Source organism: Telopea speciosissima, chromosome 9 (assembly GCF_018873765.1).
Source record: "Telopea speciosissima isolate NSW1024214 ecotype Mountain lineage chromosome 9, Tspe_v1, whole genome shotgun sequence".
Lineage (NCBI taxonomy): Eukaryota > Viridiplantae > Streptophyta > Magnoliopsida > Proteales > Proteaceae > Telopea > Telopea speciosissima.
Window position 1 is genome coordinate 17,120,760 of NC_057924.1, and position 11,515 is coordinate 17,132,274.

The 11,515-nt window shown below is 39.3% G+C and overlaps 1 protein-coding gene across 1 annotated transcript; it reads left to right on the plus strand.

The window, feature by feature from the left end:
• The first annotated feature begins 1,248 nt into the window (after window positions 1-1,248).
• Window positions 1,249-1,868, plus strand: LOC122641074 (signaling peptide TAXIMIN 2). Its single transcript, XM_043834394.1, has 2 exons — window positions 1,249-1,359; window positions 1,730-1,868. Exons 1-2 carry the CDS (start codon window positions 1,262-1,264, stop codon window positions 1,851-1,853), a joined length of 222 nt encoding a protein of 73 aa, XP_043690329.1. The 5' UTR covers window positions 1,249-1,261; the 3' UTR covers window positions 1,854-1,868.
• The last annotated feature ends 9,647 nt before the right edge of the window (window positions 1,869-11,515 follow it).

Consider the following 11,515-nt stretch of genomic DNA (forward strand, 5'->3'; position numbering starts at 1 on the left):
CGAGCTTCCCAGCTTAGCCTTAAGGAAATCACAGTTTTGGAAATATACGGCCTTAATAAAAAACACTCATGGTGCAGTTTGCTGAATAATTTTCAAGCCACCTTTGACGGTAGTGCTTTGTTGTGGGTAGCTGAATCCCTAGGAGACCTCTCCGATCACCATGATATCTTTATTTTTTTTTTTTTTTCGTAACAAGAGGTATCCGGCCTTTGGCCAACTAAATCCTCCAAGGCTCGTGTACGACCCCGCAACACACACGAACAGGGAGATATTGGAATTTAGCTCGTCTCCAGGGAGCCCAGCACGCCCAGGGTGCTGCTAGCCGTTGGGCTGTGCCGCACACATCCTTAGGCATGCGCCAAGATGTGTGCGGCACAGCTCAGCCGTTAGATGCCCCCTGCCAGCACCTTGGTCACTGGGCTCCTTGGAGATGATCTTGATCCGAGATATTGGGGCGTCCATGTTCACCAGGGAGTTTCCTCTAAGACGGGTGGCATGATATCTAATTTTTATCCGTTGCTGTAACTGCAGCGCTGCTGTGCGCATCGTGCGAAGCAGCAACGGCCGTGTGTGCACAGCAGCTGTGCGCATCGTGTGAAGCAGCAACGGCCGTGTGTGCACAGCAGGGCCACGGATAAAGGCTTGCTATGCACACACGGTCACTGCTGCGTCGCACGATGTGCACAGCAACGCTGCAGTTACTACAGCGGATAAAAGTCCCATGATATCAAGGCTATAATCTTACCAAAAAAAGATTTCTTGTTTTTGGTACGAACCAAAAAAAGATATCAAGGCTATAAAACTAGGAAACGTATGCGAGAATGGTCTTCATCCATTCCAAGTCAAATCGTTTTTGGACTTTTGAACTTGGAATTGGAAAAAAATTAAAATTTGCAGTACTTCAGGCAGCCGGCAGGTCAACTAATTCGAGCCAATTACAATGTGAATAACGAAAATACCCTCATGAGCTAGGGCTTTCTTTCATGAGCATTTCTCATTTTAAAAGGGTTTTCTTGTCATGTGAGAAAAATTTCCGCGTCGTGGGAGGACGTGATCTTAACTTGCTTTAATAGAAATCGGTTACAACGAACCCTTCTCTAATCTCTAGAGAAGTCTGATCTGCAACCCCAACATTAGAAACAGAGAGAGAGAGATCTTCGTCCCCAGGATAAAACTCTATCTGCTCTAAATCCTAGAGATCAAAAGCTGCGAGGAAGTAAAGGGGGAGACAGAGACAGAGACACAGAGAGAGAGAGAGAGAATGGGAGAGTGTCGACCTCTGGGTTTCTTGCTTGGATTGCCCTTTGCCCTCATTGCATTGGTTTTATCCCTTGTGGGAATTGTCGTTTGGATTATTGGGTAATTATTTTCTCTTTCTTTCTTTCTTTCATTCGTTCTTCTCTTATTCTGTTCTTCTTTGTTTAATTTTTGTTCTTCTTTCAAAACTAATCTTCTCCGTTAATGGGTTACATTCAACTGGTTTCATCTATTGATTCTTGAAGAAAAATAATTTTCTTGTTTAGGTTTTCTTTCTGGTATATGTTATAATAAATCTCTCCTTTCTATTGCGTTTCCTTGCGAATTTCAAATCTTTAAACAAGATTTCATTTTCCATGAAAATCTTTTTCTTTTCTTTTACAAATTTATAAATTTCGGAGTTGTTTGTAATGTATTGGCTTTCTGATTGGGGTTTTTTTTTCTTCTTTTTCCCCAAAATTATAAATTGCAGGTCGGTGTTGAGTTGCTTATGCCCATGTTGTATATGTTGTGCGGGCATTGCGAATTTGGCAATGGATACTGTGAAGCTTCCTGTTAAAGTGATGAGATGCTTCACTGATCAGATTCCTTGTTAATGTCAGGTGTTTGATTCCCCCCCCGCCCTCCCCACTCACCCCCAAACCCCCCACCACCCCCACCCATTCTTGATGTAATTAGTTCTTTACTTTGAGGTTAGAATCTGTAATTAGCAGATCAGGAAGGAGTTTGAAATGAAATCTGTTTTTCTTTCTTGAAAGCAATATCTCTCCACTTTCCTATGGTTTGATAAACTTCGGTTTAAATGGACTATCCTTAATGAGGGCAAGAGTTCTCTGTGGCCAATGGAAGCCCCCGGGCGGTCATCATCACCTTTCATGGGATGCGGCGGTCATTCTGCCATTTTGTTCCCAGTGTCTCTGGCCCACGGAGAACTTTCTCCCATCTTTAATATAAGATCTTAGGGTTTGGGATTTTGGGTAAAGACTTGAAGATTTCAGACCCAAATGGCCATATTCAACAGTAGCTCTACCATTCCACCGGTCGGCTTTGAAATATTGGGCTCTCCTTTTTGTTTTTTGAATTTGAATAAATGTGATATCTTGAAATGGTGGGAGGGGTTGACTTTGGCCAGATCTAAAACTGGTCCAACCCATAATTTGGGTTAGAATCATGGACTTGGTCTTACCCTGAGTACAGGATGGGCTAGATAACTGGATCCATTGGGTGAGCAAGAAAATAAGAAAGATGTATGAGCACAGTTTAAAAAATCGGGAATCAAATCGGTGAATTGCCCGATTCAGATTGGACTTGGCTGTGAGGGATTCCAATCCCGGACGATCTGAATTGGGATGGGTGTTGATTGCGAGTCTTTGTGTATGTGTTATACTTGTGTATGGACATATAGTCTACATCACCATCTACTCGTGTTGTTGAGCCATAAAGCATTACGGACACCAGCTTGCTCTGGTGGTTTGTGCTCTTGGTCTTTGCAACAGGGTCTTAGGCTGGTCTTGTGTACGAGTCCCCCAACCGAAACCCCCCCTTTTGGGCCATGGGCGCTCAGTCTCCCTCCGGGCCACCATTGTGGTGGACACCTCAACACCCAAAACACAATAAGCCATAAAGCATTAGAGCCGAGAGACACCTCAAAAATTTTCCAATACGATTGGTTTTTTTTATTTTTCCCTCCTGTTTTTGACCTCTAATATGTGACCATAAGATTTGAGTTAAAGCTACAAATTTGACACAAGGCAAACTTGGGCTACCTAAGCTTGGCTGGGCTGGGCTGGGTTTGGCACAAAGCTTCGCCTGGGCAAAGACCAAGGGCTGCCACCCACAGTCCACCCCCCAACTCCCATGTGTTCGAACTAGGAAAGATTTCCAAAGATTTCCAACTTCTGCAACTCGTTTCAAAATAATAAAAAAACAAAAATGCACCTAAAGATGAATTGACCTCAGAGATCATGCTACTGGGGTTTGGGTTATGGTAAAATTTTCTTGTGCATCACCTCCTTTGCTTGCCAAAATCGTGTATGCGTTAGGAAAATTATATATATAACGTTCTCAAAGCCATTGGGATTTAGGGTAGGGTTCTGTAGTACTTCTATGTCTCTCTCTCTCTTTCTCATATGAAGTGACCTAGGTACCCTCCAATGTATGATACCATTTTACTACACCTTATAGGTGCACTTCTCTATGCCACTTGCTTAGAGACCCCTTTCCTAACAACTATATAGGGAGAGGGTTCTTTGAGCAAATGGCATAGGGGAGCACACCAATAAGGTGTGATAGAATGGTTTCATACATGGGAGGGCAGCGAAGTCATTTTATATGAGAGAGAGAGAGAGAGAGAGAGAGACAGTGCTAGTGTGTCCTCCTCCCTTAGTGGTTCGGAGAACCTTTTCCATATATGGGAGAGTTTTCTCTAAGTGAACTGCTTAGAGGGGCACACCAATGAGGTGTGGTAGAACGGTTTTGTACTAAGGATGCCAGCAAGGTCATTGCATGTTTGGAGAAGAGAGGTAGTGAGAAAGGTGCGAGCGTACCCTCCCCGTGCGGTTCAAAGAACATTTTTCCAATATACATGGTTATAATTTCTTTTTCACCAAACTTGATTTCAAAATAATACCTCTTAAAGTGTCAAATAATTTGTAATCTTACTTTTTTGCTCTTTTAATATAACACGTTTTTTTTTTCAATAAGAGAAAATCTTGTCATGTCATTTGTATACTAAAAAAAAATGACAACTTTTGATAATGACATAATAATAAATCACTTTAAAATTACTTTTAAAAACCCATTTTATATACCTAAAAAATATGTAAGACAATGACACCTTTTGATAATGATATAACAATAAGTCAGCTTTAAATTTTTTTTTTTGAAGACCCATTTTTATCATTGGCATACTTTAAAAGCCATTTTTATCACTTACATAGAGAACTTATAGGAGGGCTTCGCAGAGGGATTATATCAAAATTTCAACCAAGGTTTTAAGAAAATTGAATAAAATTTATAATTAAGATAATGGATTTTTTTGGGGGGGGGGGGGGTAAAATGAGGCTGTCTTGTCGCATGGCCCCTAAACTTGCATGGGGCCAATGGGAACACGTGAATAGACATCCAACAGGGGTGGACTTACGAGGCAGGGTGATCATTCCACTATCTGCATGGCCATGTGACATGGAGGTAATCTCCAGCCCTTTATTTGATAAGTTTATTATTTTAAACTTACTTCTAAAGCATTTTCATGGACTATCAAAATTGAAACTTAAATTGATGAGGTAATGTGAGGTCCTCTATGTTGGGAAACAGCAAGGGTGCCCGAATGCGCAGTATAATCTAATCGGGTATTTACCTTTGCATTCAGGTTTGAGATTTCTTCCCACAGCAAAAATTAAACAGAAAACATGGGTTACCTGATAACCTCAAGTGTAATTCCTCCTTCAAATAATAATTCTTCCACACTCGAGCAACATTGGGATTTGAAGAAACTCAACTCTTAAATCTCCAAATCAAGGCAAACCAACACAATTGTTCACCAACGATTTAGGGTTTCAAAAACCCCAACCACACACCACAACTCACAAAGAGAGCAAGAGAGCGGGGAGAGAGAAAATTTGACTAGGGGGATTAGACAAGTTTGGCTATGCCAGCCCTGCCCCCTCTTTGTGATGTGCTTTTATAATCACAACTTTTAGGGTTGTATTGGATTCCTTTATTCACTTTCCTAAAGTGAATAGGAAACTTGTTGGTGAAGAGAACTTTGACTTACATTCCAACTTGCTTCTAGAGAGGGAAGAGGTAGAATCTAAAATGGACTTTGTGATATTTTAAATATAGTCCATTATATTTATCAAATAAAAATTAATGACCATAAATAAAATATTAACAACCTATTTTAATTTCCCAATTAAATGTCTTGCATAATTAAACTTTTTAATTTGCATATAGGACTCTCCACTAAGCAATGTCTCATGATGGACTATAGGGCATGTAATTAAATACTGCCAAACCCCAATCCATCGTACATGTATTTAATCAGAGAGTTTGTGATCATAATTAGATGATTAAAAATGTGATTAAAAATTATTGAAATAATATACTAATACAACAAAACAACAACAAACTCAGTCTTATCCCAACTTAATGGGGTTGGCTACATGGATCCAACAAAACATAGTAGGGAAAACTAAGGTCTAGACAGAAATAGAGGGATGAAGGGATGGGGAATGAAAAACTAAAAATGACAAATGAAAGATGAAAAATAACAACAAAATGAAAGATGAAAGTAGATGAAAATAAGAGGAATGACTGAATGAGGCACAACACAACAACTTAGGAGAATCTCATCTAAATGGGGTCCGCAATATGGATCCTAGCCCTCTAACGGACTCTATCCGAGGTCATACTTGGTACAAGACCCAAGCAATGCATGTCCTTCCTCACAACTTTTCCTATGATCATTTTAGGCATGCCCCTAGTTCTTTTGGCCTTCAATCGAAATCATATCACTCCTTCTTACTGGGGCATCCCAAGGCCTTCGTTAGACATGATTGTACCATCTCAAATGACTCTCTCGGAGCTTGCATTGATCGAGGCAACTCTCAAGTCAGCTCTAATACAATCATTACGTACTTTATCTTTCCTAGTTTTTCCACACATCCATCTTAACATCATCATCTCTGCTACACAGATTCGCAATATGACGCTTTTTACATAGATTCGCAATATGACGCTTCTTAACTACCCAACATTCAGCCCCATACACCATTTTCGATTGTATAACAGTCCTATAGAACTTTCCTTTAAGATTCAAGGGAATACGTCAGTCACATAGTACACCGGATGCACCTCTCCACTTCAACTATCCCACTTTAATTTACAGCAAAACATCATCCTCTATGTCACTTTCTTTATTTATGATTGGCCCCAGATATCTAAAATAGTCATTTTGCGGTATCTCTCTTTATTCAATTCACAGCATGTTAGTATCCATCACATTGTGACTAAAATTACACATCATATATTCTTGTCTTTGTTATACTAATCTTAAATTCTCTTGTTTCCAAGGTTGATCTCCATAACTCTAACTTAGCATTAATCCCTTCGTTTGTCTCATCCACCACAACGATATCATCGGCTAAGAACATACACCATGGGATCTCATTTTGAATGCTCTTGGTTAGGTCGTTCATGATAAGCGCAAATAGATAAGGGCTTAAGGCTAGTCCCTGGTGTAACCCAATTGTAATTGGGAATTTCTTGCCCTGACCTCCGATAGATCGTACACTAGTCACCACACCTTCATACATATATTTAATTACATCCACATATTTACTCGACACTCATCTTTTTACTGGAATATGCCAGATTAAATCTCTAGGGACTTGGTCATAGGCTTTTTCTAGGTTAATAAAGACCATATAGAGATCTTTTGCTATCTCTATATCATTCCATGAGCCTCCTCAATAGGTAGATAGCTTTTGTCGTGGATCTACTTGGCATAAAGCCAAACTGGTTCATCGAGATATGAGTCTTCTCTTCCTAAACGTGCTTCAATAACCTTCTCTCGGAGTTTCATAGTGGGGCTCATTAGCTTTATGCTTCTATAGTTTTTACAGCTTTGGATATCACCTTTATTTTTGTAAATCGAGACAACTATGCGTCTCCTCCATTCATCTGGCATCTTCCTTATGTGCATAATCTTGTTAAACAGCTTGGTTAGCTAATAAACCCCATAACCTCCTAGGGTTTTCCACACTTCTATTGGAATTTCATCCGGGCATGGTGTCTTACTTGCTTTTCATCTTTCTTAGGGCTTCTTTAACTTCCACCATAGTAACCTTTCTTACATATCAATGACGGGTGGTATCATGTTGAAAAGAGTACTCGTCCAAGTCAATTCTACTTGACCTATCTCTATTTAGTAGGTCACAGATATACTCATCCCATCTCTTCATAATGTCCTCATCTCTTACCAATACTCTTCCATCATCACCCTTGATATACCTCACCTACTCAAAATCTCTACTCTTCCTTTCTCTCATCTTAGCTATCTTATATATAACTTTTTCTCCTCCTTTTGTGTTTAGGTTGATATATACATCCTTATATTTCTTTGCCTTAGCCATCCCCACAATCTTCTTGGCTTCTTTTCTGGCAGCATAATACCTCTTTTTATCCTCTTTCATTAGTCCTTTGCCATGTCTTAAAACAATCTTTGGTCTTAATGGCTACTTAAACCTCATCGTTCCACCACCAAGTCTCCCTAGGGTCCTGGTGATTACCCTTCTCTTCCCCTAGCACTTTTTTGGCAACCCTCTTAATACAAGTCATCATCTTGTTCTACATCACATTGGTGTCTCGCTCAAAGTCTCACTTTCCTTGTTTGACCACATTATCAGTAATTGCCCTTGAGGACTCCCCTTTTAATCTCCATCACCTTATCTTAGGATGCATGTCCCTCCTCTTAAACTTTTGTGTATTGAGGGACATATCCAAAGCCACCAGTCTGTGTTGGGTGGTAAGGCTCTCCTCAGGGATAACCTTACACACTAATCTGTCTGCCCTTCTTGTTAGGAAGAAATCTATTTGGCTATAATGATTCCCACTTTTATAGGTAACTAACCATTCCTCTCCCTAACCCCATAACCGTCATGGAAACCTGCATATCCTCTATGATTACTCCGAACATGTCTATTCAGGTCAACTCCAATAATAATCGATTCATCTTGACCATATCCTTGCATTAAATCATCCATGTGAACCCACAATTGACGTTTAATCCTATTTAGGGGGCATAAGCATAAACAATATTGATAGCTTCTTTCTCTAACACTAGTTTGATGGATATAATTCTATTTCCAAGTCTTTTTATGTCCACTACAGCCTTCTTTAGATCTTTGTCCACTATTATGCTCACTCTATTTCTATTACTTTGATTTCCCGAATATCAAAGTTTGAAGTCATCCAACACCTTAGCTTTGTTACCCTTTCATCTAGTCTCTTGGATACACATGATATTTATCCTTCGCCTCCTCATAATATTTACCAACTTCATACTCTTACCCATTAAGGATCCAATGTTTTAGGAAGCAAGCCTTATCCTATGTTTCTGGGCTGGCAAATTTCCTCTCACTTTTCCTTGCATACTTATCATCGTGTTTGGGTGTCGATGCGGCACATCACAAACGGGGGATGCCCTAGCCAATTAAGGATGAAAAGACATGAAAACAAGAAAGAAAAAGGGATCAAAAAACACGAGGATCCATGCAAAAGGTGATTGGCTAAATAAGTAAAGTGCGGATACCTACCTGACGCACCACTAGGAAAATAGATAAAAAGTAGATACGAAAAAAAAGGTAGAAGAGAGAGAACACCTAAAGAAATAATAGACACACACACACATTAAGAAAAGGTGCATAGTTGAACAAAGTAAGAAATCGAGATGGTACAATAGTGCATAACACAAACTAAATAATGTTGAGAAGTATAGGCAAGTGAATCTGCCGCAGGAGTAAATATCTCAAAACTTTTCAACCATTAACTCAAAATAACAACACTAAATGGAGTAGTTAGAGCCAAAACTAACATAGAAGTAAAGTAAAATAAAAATGTTAACAATACTGTGTCGCTTTAGTAATGTGATAATGCAGTAGTATATAAAGATAACTGAATAGGTAATTTGGTGTACTATGATCCACTAGTACAGCTTGGCCAAAATAAAAGCGCAAATGAAAAGATCATGAGATACAATAACAACGTAAAGGAATATATCAAAACAATCTCTCGTAAAAAAAAATCAATAAGCAATTAAACACCAAAACAATAATGTAATATAGGCACAACAAACACTAGTAGCATCTAACATAAAACTAAATAAGTAAATAAAAAGCTGAAAAAAAACCATAATACAGGAAGGACAAGGTTACACTGATCAAATTATATGTATAATCTTGTTGTGAAGGTGTACTCGGAACGGCCACCGCTGAACCTGCGGCTTGCAGAGAGGCTTGGGAGTCGCTAGTCTTTCAATAATGTAGGGAAGGTTATTAGTAGCTAGGGCTGGAACGAATCAGGGGAAAATCTGTGGGTTTGTGTGATGGGTGCTAGGGGGTTGTGGGATAGGGACTTGTGATTGGGATGAGTGCTTAGTATTAGCAGATGTCCCATGAGTTTTTTTTTGGCTTATAGTTCGGGGGTATGAGCGAGAAAGGAGAAAGTTCAGAGGAATATAGGATTGGGTAGGCAAAGGTAAGGGTTGAGGAGGCAGAGCTTAGGGGAGAGAGCATACTTGACACCTTCGGAGGAGGAGGGGAGGGGTTTCTGTACTACTGATACACCGATGAAGGTCGATGTAGGGGCCCAACATATCTAGTAACCTAGGTACTGCAATCGACTGTCATTTTTTTTGTCGACCTTAAAACACCTTCAGTTTGATTCGACGAAAGGAGAGTGTTGGGGGTAGAACCAGAGGCTATAGAGAGAGTGTCTGAGGGTATTGGGCTTAGTGCAGGTGTCGGAGATGGGGGATAGGGAGTTGGGGCTTAGCGAGAGATTTGGGAGTGGGACTAGGGAGGGAGAGACTATGGAGTATATGGGAAAGAAAGTCGGGGGTGGGATGAAAAACCTACACATAGCCATTGACAGACTCAAAGCCATTCATAGTAGCCCTGATGCTTCACACACAAAGGGAAAAATAACTCACCTACGAACCCAAAGCCTTAATGATTTGCAGACAAGCTACCAAAATGAACTATCATAGTATCACTATGAAATTCTAAAGTTGACAAGCAAGATTTTAAGTTTAAAAAATTCATCTGCAAGAGAAGATATAATATTACACGCACATTTTAGTACATTATATCTGCACGAAATAGTCAAAAATGGAAAAGAGTTCCCTACCTTCATCTTACTCAGACTTCTTTCACTTTGGATAACCTAATTTTACAGAAGCTTCTGTTGCATGAATTTCTTTGGTGCTACTTTCTTCTGCTAATGTGTTATTCCATGTTAAGTTTCTTTAATAATTTTGAACACAATGCTTTTGAACGAGTTTTCCTTAAGCCACGGTAAATGGGAACCCATTCACTGTAGGGCTTTAGATGTGCACATGAGGGTATCGAGAGGGTGTTTTGGGGAACATACTAAAACCCTATAGGGGTTTGTGAACCCTAGGATGGTGTGGTGATCCTCTACGACATGGTGAAGTAAAACTTTCTCCTAATGCTTTTGTCTTCGTAACCTCCCCAACCTTCACTAGAACTATTTAACCTAACTCTTAATGCATCCAACTTAATCCAAGTCTATAAGTTCAGTCTTCTTCATTCTAGCAAGTTTCTAACTCATCTGCCTCATCATTTTAGTATACTATGATAATTATCATCAGATGCCTTGTTTTTAGCTTCACATATTACTTTTTATCTTCTCTAATACCAACATTTTACCCTTTTAAATTTTCTTCATTCCTAGCTTTGCAAAAACTGAATAAAACACATCTTCTTAACCTTAACAGTTGTTTGAACTTTCTATTCTACCACCAAGATCTTTTAGATATCACCTAATCATTTTTTCCTTTCATGGATTCACCTAATCAATGTATGATATGTTAAATCATCGACATGATATGCCAAATGTAGATCCTGGGTTTGCTAAATAGTATGTGCACAAAAAAAGGACTAATCCATCAATCTAGCAGTCCAGCAGCCCAACTAGCCATCGAGCCAATTATCCCAATCTGGCCAACCAGCACAGTGAGCCAGGTTTAGGCCTACGAATAAGTTATTTGTTTAGTCCTTGCGTAGAGGACTTTAGGTGATGCAGAAATTCAGCAAAAACAGAAGATGGATCTGTTGTTTTGGGTTTAGGTCAAAATGGCATAATTTTGAATGCTCAATGGTTTATATGGGCCATGGGCTTAGTATTTTTGAGTTTTCATTTGTAATGGATCAATTTTATTATCCTAAATATTAGGGACTTAGGTCTTATACAAGATTAAGAAGTTTGTTTTTAATTTGTTGTAGTCAAGATGCTTGCTTTATTATTTTCTCTAGAACTCTCTTGCTTGTGCATGAAGAGTTACTATTTTTTTGTAATGTTGCAAAGTTATAAATAACTGAGTAGGGGGATCATACTACCCCAACAATTTTAACAATTTCTTGAATAACTTTATGTTGTTATTTTGTGAGATGCAAGTCTTGTCTGTGGGATGCAGAAAAGTTAGTGGGAGACTGAGTGGGTTTGTGGGATTTTAACC

Excerpts from the sequence above, each read along its gene's own strand:
- LOC122641074 (XM_043834394.1), top strand. The coding sequence starts at position 1,262 with ATGGGAGAGTGTCGACCTCTGGGTTTCTTGCTTGGATTGCCCTTTGCC. Across the intron at positions 1,360-1,729 it reads ATTGTCGTTTGGATTATTGG|GTCGGTGTTGAGTTGCTTAT; the intron begins GTAATTATTTTC and ends TATAAATTGCAG.